Here is a 13,699-nt window from a genome sequence, read left to right as displayed (position 1 = left end):
GTTTACATTACAGCAGTTTCCGACAGGGGACATGAAAGGGTCTTGCCTTCAGTTATAACTATACATCTTCCTCTCTTTCTCTCTCTCTCACTTTCTTTTCTCTCTCTCTCTCATTGTAACACTCCCTCTCCTGCTCTCTCACCCTTCCTCTCCCGTTGCTGTAGGGTTGGTGAGGTCAAACCCCCCGGTGCTCCTCCAACAACCCCTAGCCCTCAGCTCAGTTTGTGCCCAGAGACGGGATGACAATCCCGGGCAGGACAATAGGAACAGACCCCCCTTTGTTTAGGCCTCCATGGGCCTGGTGACAGTCACAGTAAACAGTGGGCACAGGCGGAGGCCAGGCTGGGTGAGCTTCACTGAGAGGCCTTTGACAAGGAGAACTAAAACAGAAAAGCAGAACAAACAGTGCTTGAACCTATCGACAACACACACATAGAAAAACAAGACTAAGAGTCTACAGTCATGCTAGCGGCTCTGTGAGGCTGTACTTGAACGAAATGCACACATTAGCATGCTAACATGCTCAAAATGACAATACTAGTATGTTGATTTTTAGCACATCTTTTTTTTTTTTTTTTACCATATTTGTTTATCATGTTGGCATGCAAACATTTGCTAATTAGCTCTAAACACACTAAGTAGCGCTAAGTACAACAGATTTTGCAGCTATTTGGTCATAAACAAAGGTATTGGACAAAATGAATCAATCCACCCAATAGCTGTTGAAATATTTTAATAGAGAACTAAAATATCAGCCTCATGGTCGCACTAGGGGAAAAGTCAGAGTCACTTGGATGCATAATCTGGGGACCACAAATGTCTGTAGAAAAGTTCATAGCAATCCATCAAATACCTGTTGAGATATTTCAGTAGACTCTGAAGTGGTGGACAGACGATAAGATACACACAAAATGTAACGTAGGCTATTTAAGTAAGTGTACAAATGTACCATTACGACAATAAGCTTGTAAAATGATACATGAATTGATAATACAGTGTAAATGTGTATAAGCATTTGAAGGCAGAACTGTGTTCAGCTGGACAGCCGCATATTTATGACTGATTCACGGATTATAATATTAGGGCTCTTACAAAGGTAAGCTCACAAAATCTTTACATATGTTTTAATCCTCATATCATTTAGCTCAAATTCAGCATTTGGCCTGGAGCATTTAGAGTGTACACACACACACACACGCACATACACACACACTTTCCACTATGATCTCAGACAACCTGCACAAACACACTCCCCACTACACTCCAACAGGTTGGAGCATGATACTAAGCTCCAAAGAAGACCACACAGCAGTGCAGTGAAACGTCCCTGGAAACCGTCTCACACCCCTACAAACACAAGACAAATTCACACCCTCAATCTCCAAGTAATAATGTCCTCTATTTATTTATGTTTTTCTCCATGGTAAGAGCTGATGCTCTTTCTATCTGCCTAGTCATCTCTATTTAGGAGCTCAAAGCATGCGGTCAGAGGTCAGATTAATATTTATTTCATGTGTTGCCTCAGAGAACAGCAGGCAGCAGTCCTTTGAAGGCCTGTGGATGCAGGGAGGCGGATGAGGTTCATTGGGGGGTGGGTGGTGGGGGGTGGTCTAGCCAAGCAGACCCACAGACGATACAGTAAAACTTTTTTTTAGGGTAAACTGACCCTCAAATGAAGCAGTGTGGGGTCGTAGTGCAAGGACAGCAGAGGGCGGAGGCACATTTTTTCCTCTCCCCCCTGTCTGCCTGTCCTACCCACCCTTGTCTACCTTTTTGGCGTAACCCCACTGCGTGCGCTGCACAGACCAGCGGCCTGTTAAAACAGCCTAACCAGGTGGAGCTGAGCTATTGCAAATGCTCCCCTTCTGGTGTCTCACACTTCCAGGGGCCTCATGAACATATGAGACACAGCTGTGAGACAGGCAGAAGAAAGAGAGAGGGGGTGGGTACATGAAACATCTTTGAAATAGTTCACTTTGTATATCCAATTTAGTTTTTGGGTTTGATAGCATTTTGGATGCAAATCTGGATCCAGCACTGAATCCATGTATCAAATCCAAATCCTTTCAAATCCCTTGTCAAGTCTCTCGTTTTACATTTTTTAAAAAACAGTTACAAAGCATTTAATTTTTAAGAACTAAATCTCCAAAGATTGATGTTCAAAGAACTAAAACACAGTTTTTTCCACACGGATTAGCCAAATATTTTACCAATTTGGAGCTAGCAATTGCAACCCAACTCCTATCCCAGTCTTTATGGGATTTCCACACTATTCATTTTGCATAACAAACAAGTTTCATGACAGCATCACATGTCCAAATGACATGCAGAGATTTTTTGCTGAATAATACATGTCTATCTTATTTGAAATGCTGCACCTTGCAGGTTTCCTATCACTCAGTACCTACTTTCACCTGTATCCGGTCCTGTTCTGTCACTCGCATGTCTGTCTGCAGCCGGATATGGCACTTGGGAACACCAAAGTAGCTCAGATCTGATTCATAGCTCTCAGCAGTCCAGCCAGACCCATCAGTTATGGTTGGTGTCACGGACAGTCAGAGATACCGTTTTAGTTAAGCTTCCCATAATGCCCGACTTAGTTGGGCTTATCCATTGCAGGATGTTATCACTCAGGCACTCTGTCACTTGTGTCATCAGCGCAGAGTTTGACACTGAGCTGGTCTCCTCACCCAGCCACATACTTATCAGCATCCATTACTGAGGTGTGAGGGCCTGATAAAGGTCTTCCCAGTTCCATGCAGCTCTAAGCTGAGGTCCCATTTAGATTCTTGTCTCTGCAGTGAGAGGCCTTGCCCCTTTGACTCTTGCTCTCATCACTCTGTAAGGCTGTGTAGCTCTGTCAATCAGAGAGGACCCTGGGTGATCAGTCAGCTCCTCTTTAGGGATACTGGTCTGAGTAGCCATTAGAGAGGAGAGGAGAGGAGGCGGCATTGCCAGACTGGCCCAGGCCAAAAGCTGATGAGAAACAGAGGAGCAAGAGAGCCTGAGGTAGAAAGTGGGGGGTGGGGGGTGGGGGCAGAGGAGCAGGAGGTGGATGTGCTGAACTATGTGGATTGGGAAGGGAGGGCAGCTCTGTTTTCTATTTGTGAGGATTAGGTTGACAGATCTGTATTTAGTTTCTTTGGGCCTCTAGCTGCAGCTAATCCCCCTCACCTGCAGCGGGTGCCCCCCTTCTCTTTCCTCTGACCCTGCAGCCCCCTACTTCCCCCGTGTTCCCCCCTCCTGCCCAGTACAAACACTCATCCCGAGACAAGCACATGACTCGTTGCACTCTGTCTCCTCAGGTTAGGGCCTCACACTCGACACAAATCTCTCCCGGGCCAAAGAAACAGCAGGGGTCTCAGCCTTTCTGGAACAGAAGAAAAAGGACCCCCACAACCTGTGGTCTTCCACATATTAAGATTTTTTTCAGCTTGGGTGAGGGGTTGTCCCTCATCACTTAGAGATAGCAATTACTCAGAAATTAAGAGCCATTACTACGGAAGCAGCTTGTCAAAGCCACTAAGGGGTACCTTTGGTAAAGCTGCACATTAGGAAATATTCAGGGTCAGGTCAGGGGCACAGACCTCTTCTCTTTAGATCCTGGCTCCCACACACTCTGACCAGGCCTTCACACTGTGAAAGAAAGACTGCAGTGCCTCCACAAACACACACAGCATGCCTGCCAGCAGTTCTTGAAGGTGGGGACTCTGGATGACCTAATAGTTATAGAATCTAAGCAAATTTCTCTGTTTTAACAATAAAGTGACATGATTGTAAGATGATGCAATGAAGAGACAAAAAACAGGTTTTGAAAGGTTGTTGATAAAGCAGAATGTGGGATTTCCTCAAGGCGTTGTTCTTATTTAATGTTATTTGAATGTTTGGTGCTCAAAAACAGCTGTAATTAGCCAAAAAAAAAAAAAAAAAAGAAAGAAAAAAGAACAACATTTATAGCATCTCACAGCTCTTAAAACATGTTGGCCAACATTATCGTCACACACACACCTATCATCAAATTTATATTCAAAAATCACTTCCACATTGCTGACAGATACATTATGTGTTTGGTTTCTTTGGGGCTCTAATCGCAGCCAATTAGTTCGGCAACCCCCCTACTGAAACCACTACACACAGAAACAGAAAGACACACATACAGTAGACACACCTTTGGACAAGTAACAGCAAGCTCACATACAGGGTGTCACGAACTGGCTCAGAGTCAGCGACAAAAAAGGGGAACCACACATGAATAAAGTCTCCAAAATTACATTTATTGTTAACTTAAGATAAAATATAATGATAAAATTAGCTAGGTCAGTAATGCAGTGTGTTTATGAGTGAAGTATGTGTGTGTGTGTGTGTGTGCGTGCGTGCAAAAAAAACACAAAACCCTAACCCATCTGGCTGGTGGAGGCCTGGCAGGATGAGAAAAGAAAGACAAGGAAGCCACCCAGATAGGCTGAGGCCTAAAGGTGGAGGTAGTTTCCTGACGGCCTCTCCAACCCCACCCACCGGCTCCTGAGCCAGGAAGCCAAAACCAACCTCACAGGCAGAAGGCAGAGAGAGGGACGTCACAAGGGTCTCATTACTGAGCACCACAGAGGGTGCTAATGGGGATTTTTCAAAACACCACCAGCATAGGCTTACTACCTTGCTACAATGAGGTGCTAACTGGCCCACACACATTCCTGGATCTTATTAATGGACGCAGGTTGCAAATGTGCACTGACCTTTAGCAGAGGAAGACTGGTAGCTTCTCGCAGTCACGTCCAAGCTGCTATGTGCCTGTCAGGACATAAATACTTCTTGTAGATTATTTAGTCTGGTATTTCTGCATCTTTGGCAACCTTATCCACACATATACAGATTGGAGAGGATTCACAAGAGGCTGGTTTTATTAAGATGTGAAAGCATATCATAAATGCAGAATGTTTACAGATAGTATACTGATTATTTAAGTTAAAGCACCAATACTACAATGTAAGCAAGTTTGTGTAATTTGTGTAATTAAGTAAATGTTGGGAGGTATAGCAAAATATACTTAAAGATCCTCTCAAGACATGTTTTAAGATGTATATAAAGTACTCTACCTTTAATAATAATCTGTGTCTAATATGTTTTTTCCAGAAAAAAAGTTCAATTATGTAATCCTTAAAATAGCATCTCCTCCTTCTCCATTGTTAAAAAAATCCAGAATCTATGAATATGCAAATATTTTTCATTTCAGAAGTTTAACTGCTGGACACAAGATGTCTCTTACTTCACTGTAAAGTCCATTCTCAGTGTTTGTGCGCTGGAGGTTTCAAGTTTACACATCACACTTGTCTAAGTTGAATATTGGTCCAGGATTAGCTTCCAAACTATTTGTGATGTCACAAATCATGCTTATAGGCCCACTCTTTAAAATTTGATTTTCAATGAACACAGAGAAACTTTCCCCATTCAGTAGATGGATGTAAAAACAGCCTTTCAGTGTCAAACTCTGCACATACATCATTCTGCACAAGTGAAGTAAAGCTCAAATAACCAACTGTAGGAACCAGAAGAAAAACATATTTTTGAGTGCAGGGGGACTTTAAAGTAAAAGTATTCAGTATGCTATATAACTAGTAACTGCAGCTGTCAAATAAATGCAGGGGAGTCAAATGCAAAATGTCTGCCTCTGAAATGTAAAAGTATGTTTAAGTAAAAGTAAAAAGTAAAAAGTTTAAAGTAAAATTTAAAAACGACATAAAATGGAAACACTTAGGTACAATAATATTGTCATATGTAATCTGTATAGAGTCGCAGTTTGTGTCTTTCATGAATTCAGTGGTGGAAGAAGCATTGAGATCCTTTACTTAAGTAAAAGTAGTAATTCAACATTGTAAAATTACTCCATTACATTCAAAATGTTGATGTACATTATCATCTAAATTCACATATATAGGTATAAAAGTAAAAGTACTCACTGAACAGGAAAAACATTAGTGTATAGATTTTACCTCTAAATTATAATTTCTAACACATTAGAATGTAAGCAGCATTTGGCTGTGGCAGATCTGATTCCATAACCTGTTGGGGTATTTTTGATGAAATGTAGTGGAGTAAAAAGTACACCTAGCAGAGTAGTGTAAAGTAACAGCAGAAAATTGAAATACTAAGTAGTTAACATAGTGGTGGAAATATGATGGAAATGATAATACATATATGTATAAGTTCCCATGGTCTTTTTTGTCTTTCAAAAAAATAGAACAGGCAAAATTCTTCCTCGCGAAAATTCTGCCAATCAAACGCACAAACCGCGCGAGACTTCCGCCAAAAAACCTGACGCGGGAACAATAAAGCGATGATACAGGATGGGATCCCATGTAGCGGAGCTGTTTACTGAAACTGACAAGCTTTGTGCTCAACTGCTGATCAATGCTGAAGTCGTGACAGACTGTCAGCGTGTCGACAAAGAAATAAACAAGTAAGATTACAGTTAATTTACCCTACTGCTAACTAACGTGATGTTAAACTGAGCTAGCTAGCGTTAGCATTTCATCCATTGGTGTTTTCCGGTATTGGTGTCGTCCGGTATTAATTCACAGGATTAGTAAAAACAAACACCCCTCTCTGAATTTGATCTATTAATAGTTTCTCAGTTTTTCCCAGAAATTCAACTATATAACAATATATACATTAATATAGCAATGTAAAATTAAATATACAGGGCTAATATAAAATACTAATATACAGGGCTATCTAACATCTCCGCTGTTTTATTCATGATTTTCATATATTGTTGTCCTCTCTGTACCTTTGTTTCCAGCAGTGAAATTTTCACCCGCATCGAAAACATAATTCTGGAAATAGTGACCAGTCTGTCTAAAGATAAGGCCCCTGTCCTGGCGCTGCCCAACAGATCCAGTTGGGTCAACATCAGGTAACTTCATTTCAATGTACTGTAGCATGAAAAGTTTTTCTCTCCACCCTGAACACTGCAGTCATTTGACACACCGACTGTGTGGGATCCCCGTAAGCTGCCTGACCTCTAAAAGATAAACACAAGCAATCATGTTGTGTAAAGAAATAAATAAACATTTACCTACATATGTCTTATTTTTAGAGGTCAGGCCACACAAGATGCCCAGATTGCTGTTTAATTTCCTGTAAAGAGGAAAAACACTTCACCTCTGTCTGAATTTGTATAAGGGGGGGTTTAAAAAGACTGCGGGGGCAAACCAGGTGGGAGGAAAGAAAAATCGTAACTTTCAACTTCAGCGAGATTGAAGTTGAAAAAACTTCCTGCTGCTTAAAAGATGATAGAGTGATAAGGAATTAAAAAGCGCTGGCCTACAACCACACACACACAAATTTGCGAAAGGCTTTAATGTGACTAGGTTGCGGAGAACTTATGCTCAGAACAAAGCAGACTGTCTAGTCTTGTTTGGATCAAACATTGCTGCAGCTTAAAGCACATTCTGGCTCAGTCCTTTCAAATGTGAGAATCCCACAGATTGAACGCCAACACAGAGGAATCGGGGCGGTGAGGTACGGGGGAGGCCTTCTCACAGGTAGCCCTCGGGGTGTGGGGAGTTTTAGATGGCTTACAGGTGGGGGAGCTGATTTTCAAAGCTGTAAATGTATCACGCACGATCTGTGTATTTTTCTTTTCTTTTCTTGTTTTCCACTTGAGTTTCCATAAGTTTGTCTTTCATTACTGCACTTTATTACTTCCCACTTAAGTTTTGACAGCGCCATCGGGCTTCAAATGAGTTCCGAAAGTTTTGTCACCACCATTAGGAGCGACTGTCCTTCGTCTGTCACTAAATTTGGTGAGATACACACACACACACACACCTCTGTTCTTATATTTTCTCATTTTGTTTCACATGCGGCTTTTCTGTTCTTGTCAACCGACATTCCTTTTAGTAAAAAAAAAAACCTTTACAGTTGTACTGTACTTCATGTGGCTTTCATTTATATTCATTGTGAACACATGCATAAACTGCACAAACGGCAGTAAAAGTCAGACTTATTTTTAAGTGACAAATTGGCAGAGACAGAACATGTTGAAAGAGGCTTTTAAGGATCGGTTTACCACATGGATATCCTAATTAAGAACAGAATATGTTGATGTTTTTAACTCCAGTCCTTTAAAGAAATAACACTCATGATAGTAAGTATACTGTTTAATGTTCTGGATAAAATTAGTAATTATTTATATTTGTCTCTCTGTTTAAAGCACAAATTCTTAAGATGCTCTCAGTCATCTACAGACTTGTGCAGAGCAACTCATATGCTACAAAAAGGTTGTCATCAATCCACATATTCCCATTTCAAATAAACATTAAAGCTTGATAAAATCTGAAAATAGTTTTTTAAATTTGTTCACATGACGTTTTCTATATTTTTTTCCCCACAGAGACATCTACTACAACAATACACAGCTGTTTGGTTCACAGAAAACTGTTGATAATATAGTGGATGATATCTCCTGCATGCTAAAGGTTCCTCGCAGATCACTACATGTGGTAAGTGTGCATGCGTGTGTTAATGTGAGAGACAGTGTACATGTGTGATTCTACCGCAGAAAACACACACCTCAGATATTAAAACCTTGTAGCAAAATTCCTCTGGATATGCTTTATTAGTTTAGGTCCCACAGATGAAATCTGTTAGGTCGGTGGGGTATTTTAAGCATTTTGTTCTGCTTCATATCTGAGGAAACACCTGTGGAAACACCTGATCAAACAGACATTGAAATAAAGTTGAATTCAAAGAGGCACTGTCAGAAGTATGTGCACACATGTGTGAGTGTGTGTGTGTGTGTGTGTTAATACAAACACACATTAACTTGTGTGTATGTCACCAGTTGGCCACGTCCAAGGGATTAATATCAGGTGATCTTTGTTACATGGAAGAGGATGGCACAAGGATTGACTGCCATTCCAGCTCTGCTGTAAGTTCCACCAACATCTGACACCAACTACCTCATTGACTGAAATAGTCTTCATATGACTTGAAACGTATCCTGAAGGTATCATCGTAAGCAGTTATTCGTATGTTTTTATCACCAAAAAGCATTATTTGTATCCATAAGGCCAAAAAACTATGCTGGATACATTTCCTACCTTATAAAACATTAGTCAGCAGACATGTGTAACACGCCATCTTGGTGTTCATGTGCATCCGCATGCGTGTACTGGTTTAAACATGTGATTTAAAAAAAAAAAATTAGGTGTCAGCATCTTTACAGGGAACCTCAGAGTGTGGCCTACCAAACCAACAGTAGTATTACCAGGCTTATAACAGAAAGGAAAACATTTGAGTGACATCTTTTACTCGTTGAACCTCTTTAACATGTCCGTGTTTGTTTTTTAGGCTGTTGCAGTTTCATCAAACATCGGTGGGATCAGAGGTATCCTTTGTCATTTGTTTGAGAACTTTACTGTTTTATGCTTTATAAAAATAGGTTCCTGTTTCTTCTCTCATTTACTTCTCTAATTTTTGGTCGCCTCTAGATACTTCTTAAAATGTCATATTGTGTACTATTTTTTTTACTATCTGTGTGGATATGGTTGCAAGATCAAGGTGTTTTTCCTTAACCGTGTACAGATATCGTATCATCTGCAAAATTTGTCATGATAGTGGAGAAGGATGCAACATTTCAGAGACTGCTGGATGACGACTTCTGCACAAAACTCTCTCCTTGCATCATAATCACAGTGTGTTTCCTTCTTTTGCCACTACTTTTTTTTATTTTTTTTTATTTGATGTTGTAAATCTGACTTGAATAATAGTCATTTTAACATTGTCTCCTCTCAAAGGGGCAGTATCAGTATTCTGTATACATAACAGATGTGTCTGTGTGGATCAGGGTAAAGGCGTGCCAGATGTGAACAGCAGGTTGATGGTGAGAAAGCTTTGGGACACGCTGCATATCCCCATCTTCGCTCTGGTGGATGCTGACCCTCATGGTACACGTCATCTGTTGTTGAGCGCAAACCGGTTTTACCCCTCGCGCATATTTCGCATATTTCCGCACTTTTCACAACACTTGACTCGTCTTTTCATCTCACACACAGTGAGGTTTCATGTGCCACTAAGCCAGCAGATGTTAGCACCTGTCCCACTGTGTCATAGTGCCTAGTCAGGCTATTATTTCCGTTAGCGTGATCTCGTCCAGGCAGGATGGCTCAGTTTTCCATTAGTCTTGATACCTCTCCTTTTCCCATTGCATGGCGAGACACATATGTAATGCTTTACTTTGTTCTAAGCTCCGTTACACATCTCAGAGGATAATTGCTCTGGTATGTCGGTGATTGCAGCGTGTCTCTGTCTCTCCCTCTGATTTTCCCAGGCATTGAGATCATGTGTATCTACAAGTACGGATCAGTGGTGAGTCCTGCCATGCCAGTTATTCCTGTACTGTATATTATCCAATGTGGCCTGTTCAGTGTCTCTGTTAGCAATATGTAATTATGCCCCTCTTTAAGTAAAAAAAAAAAAAAAAAAAATGGACCAATCATCCATCCCAGAATATTTAAACTGACATGGTATGGAGTGAACATGTCGAATGATTGTGTGGCAGTGTCTTTGTTGATCTCTGTGATGTTTGTGTAATCATCCTTGTGTTCATTAACTTCATTGTGAACATGTGTTGGGCATAACCGCATAATGTAGGTACAGTGCTGATTATCTGTGTGTTTATTTGAGATGTACTCTTGTGTGTATGCATGCTGTGTCTGTGTGTGTGTCTGTGTGTGTGTGTTTGTGTGGGTTTTTCCACAGGCCATGTCGTTTGAGGCCCACAGTCTGACCGTCCCCAGCCTTATGTGGCTAGGCCTCCTCCCCTCTGACCTCCAGAGGTTTGGACTCAACATTCGCTACTTCCTACTTCCTCCTTCTGCCTCTAATTGGGATTATATTCTGGGGACATTTTAGATTGTTTGTTTTGGTTTCTGTTGCTGTCGCCCTCACTTTTTTTTTTTTTTTTCTCTTTCAAAGATCTGAGTCTGAGAGCGTATTGAGTTTTAAGTATACGTCCCCTTGTACAAATTTAGGCCAAAATGGGTTTTTGACATATGTTTAATTGTAGCGTGTACATTTTTCCCTCTTATATTTACCTCTAAACATAAACATAATAACTCCTCAATGTGAGTTTGTTGAGAATGAAAGGAATAATAATGTAAGGGCGTCATCCATCAACAGAACCGCCTGCTGTCACTTTTTGGAAATTGATTTGCTCGTGTGTAGTAAAATCGACATTTCATCCTTCAGATTGCGTGTTCCGGAGGATGCCCTGATCCCCCTCACCAAGAGAGATGAAAGCAAACTCAGCAGCCTCCTCCAAAGGCCGTACTTAACTAACCAACCGGAGTGGCAGAAAGAGGTGAGAGAGAAAGAAGAGGTTGAGGAAAGTGCTTTCAAGGTAGAGTGAAGGGTAATATGTGAAAGTAACGTTATTGAAACGTTTCACTTGGAGTAACTTAGTTGTAGGGCTGAAAGATCATTCAGTGATCCAGTATTACTGTTTATAACTTCCCTACGTCCATGAAAACTCTTACCAACCGTTTTTCAATGCATGTGATTTTGTTCTACTGAAGCACTAAAGTAAATTTTACTTGATTGGATGAACGTGAGTTTTAACCTTTTCCATGTGATTTTGGTTATCGGTTATTTTTGATCCGTTGCTTTTCCAAAGGAAGAAGGTGTTCTTCTTCAGAGGTTTACACAGTTTTAACATTTTGCTCATGTGACGCATGGCGGAGGAATTTGCGTGAGAGGACTCTTAGCTCGTTGGTACTGAGGATACAGAGTAGCCACTCTGGTGTGGAGTGGCTGCTGGAGGCAACCACATGATGATTTATGCTTGTTTGCACGACTTGCTCTCTTGCACGCTCCTTTAAAATTGCGTGTTTGCTCTCGTCTTAGATGGAACTAATGAAGCAGAGTAAGGTCAAGGCTGAAATACAGTCCCTGGCAGCCATAGCTCCTGATTTCCTCACCAGCATCTACCTGCCCAACAAGCTGCGCTATGGAGGCTGGGTATGAGCACAATGCTGCCACCTAGTGGAATAAAAAATGAACAGCTAAAACTGGTTGCAAAACCAAGAAAAGATCTTCTATGTAACAGTCCTGCCTAACCTTGTCACAGAGAAATATGAGTTTGTTCGGTTTGTAATGTTTGCATGTTTGTCAGTGATTGTGTTTATAATTCAGGAATGTCTCATCTTATCATTAAAACACTGTAATCCCAATGACAAGTCAGAGCATGTTCTTATCTTTATATTCTCATTGGCCTTATTTATATTCACAAGATTTTGTTTGGTTTGGCAACACAATGTGTGAATTATTCTACAGGCTCCACAACCACTGAATGACACTGTGTGTGCTGGTGCAAAGGATACAAGGATGATGAGTTCAAGGGTTGAAATTGGAGTATCTGTGAGCGTGTGTTCGTTCATTAATGCATATCAGGGCTCAGGTTGCTGTTCTTTATATGATCTAATCTCCAGCAGGGGGGGACAGTGCTCATGTAAAGTAGAATTTGGTAATGTAGTGAGCCTCATCAGGGGAGGACAAGGTAGAGAGCACACACTGTGATGAACTTAAGAGCTGTTAAAAAAGTGGGTAAAGTCAGCATTAGCGATCGTCACATGCACACTGACAAAAACTGCATAAACAAAGTGATGGACAGCTTTCTACAACAAAAACTGTGTTCCAGCAGTCGTTTGCCTCACTGTGAAAGAAGTTGAGCCTTATCAGATAGAAAAGAAGTGTAGAGAAGTGTTTCCTCTTTTTTATCAGTTAATTGGGTGCATCTTTTTTACATTGTATTTTAGAAATATTTAAAGTCCATCTACAGTGAAAAGTGTGTTTTTCTTCTTTTTTACATCAGTTGAATGTTGGAGCTTCACTGTGCCGAATGATGTATGTGCAGATTTTGACACTAGAAGGCTGTTTTCACTTCATCTGCTGAAGGGGGAAAGTTTTTCTGTGTTCATTGAAAATCAAATTTTAAGTTGGTGGACCTACGAGCATTATTTGTGACATCATTACTAGTCTGGAAGTCAATCCTGGTCCAATATCAACTTACACAAGTGTAATGTGGAAAGTTGAAGCCTCCAGTGCACAAACACTGAGAATGGACTTAACAGTGAAGTAGGCGACATCTGGTGTCCAGCAGGAGATCTTTAAACATGAAATATATTTACATATTCATAGACTGGAGTTTTTAATGAGGGAGAAGAAGGTGACATTTTAAGGATTTTAACAAGACAACTTTTGTGGAAAAACCATTTCAGACACAAATTGTTATTCAAAGTAGAATATTTTATTTACATCTTAAAACATGTCTTGAGGGGATCTTAAAGAAATTAATTAAAATAGTGCGGCAAATAATAGAGGAACTGGCTCTATTTACTAAAGAGGTTTGTTCAAATTAGGGTTGTAACTAGCGTTAACAGAATTTTTTCCATCATCAATTAATCTGTCAAATATTTTCTTGATTTTTTTTTTTTTTTAAATTACAAAAGAGGGGCTGAAACTATCATTTATTTTCATTAATTAATCTGTCAATTACTTTCTCAGTTAATCGATTACTCATTTGGTGGAAGAAAATTATAAAAAAATGTCAATCCCTGTTTCCCAAAGCCCAAGATGACATCCTCAAAAGTCTTCTTTTGTCCCAACCAACAGTCCATAACCCAAAGATTTTTAGTCCACC

The 13,699-nt window shown here is 40.4% G+C and overlaps 1 protein-coding gene across 3 annotated transcripts; it reads left to right on the top strand.

Annotated features, from left to right (window-relative positions):
• The first annotated feature begins 6,298 nt into the window (after positions 1–6,298).
• On the top strand, positions 6,299–12,236 carry spo11 (SPO11 initiator of meiotic double stranded breaks). 3 transcript variants are annotated; one of them, XM_044352806.1, is made up of 13 exons: positions 6,299–6,454; positions 6,800–6,910; positions 7,714–7,802; positions 8,213–8,279; positions 8,393–8,501; positions 8,843–8,929; positions 9,352–9,388; positions 9,586–9,695; positions 9,848–9,947; positions 10,331–10,368; positions 10,762–10,838; positions 11,251–11,362; positions 11,905–12,236. In XM_044352806.1, exons 1-13 carry the CDS (start codon positions 6,342–6,344, stop codon positions 12,022–12,024), a joined length of 1,170 nt encoding a protein of 389 aa, XP_044208741.1. In that variant the 5' UTR covers positions 6,299–6,341; the 3' UTR covers positions 12,025–12,236. The 3 variants fall into 3 exon arrangements, with proteins under 3 accessions (XP_044208741.1, XP_044208740.1, XP_044208742.1); XM_044352805.1 differs by having other exon boundaries at positions 6,797–6,910; XM_044352807.1 differs by lacking the exon at positions 8,843–8,929 and having other exon boundaries at positions 6,797–6,910.
• The last annotated feature ends 1,463 nt before the right edge of the window (positions 12,237–13,699 follow it).

This window comes from Thunnus albacares, chromosome 5 (genome assembly GCF_914725855.1).
Source record: "Thunnus albacares chromosome 5, fThuAlb1.1, whole genome shotgun sequence".
Classification (NCBI taxonomy): domain Eukaryota; kingdom Metazoa; phylum Chordata; class Actinopteri; order Scombriformes; family Scombridae; genus Thunnus; species Thunnus albacares.
Note: the sequence above shows the minus strand (reverse complement) of the source record. Positions and strands in the feature narration are given on the sequence as shown.

Coding starts and splice junctions, on each gene's coding strand:
- spo11 (XM_044352805.1), top strand. CDS start 6,342: ATGGGATCCCATGTAGCGGAGCTGTTTACTGAAACTGACAAGCTTTGT. Junction 6,911..7,713: donor TCCAGTTGGGTCAACATCAG/GTAACTTCATTT, acceptor TTCCCACTTAAG/TTTTGACAGCGCCATCGGGC. Junction 10,369..10,761: donor TCTACAAGTACGGATCAGTG/GTGAGTCCTGCC, acceptor GTTTTTCCACAG/GCCATGTCGTTTGAGGCCCA.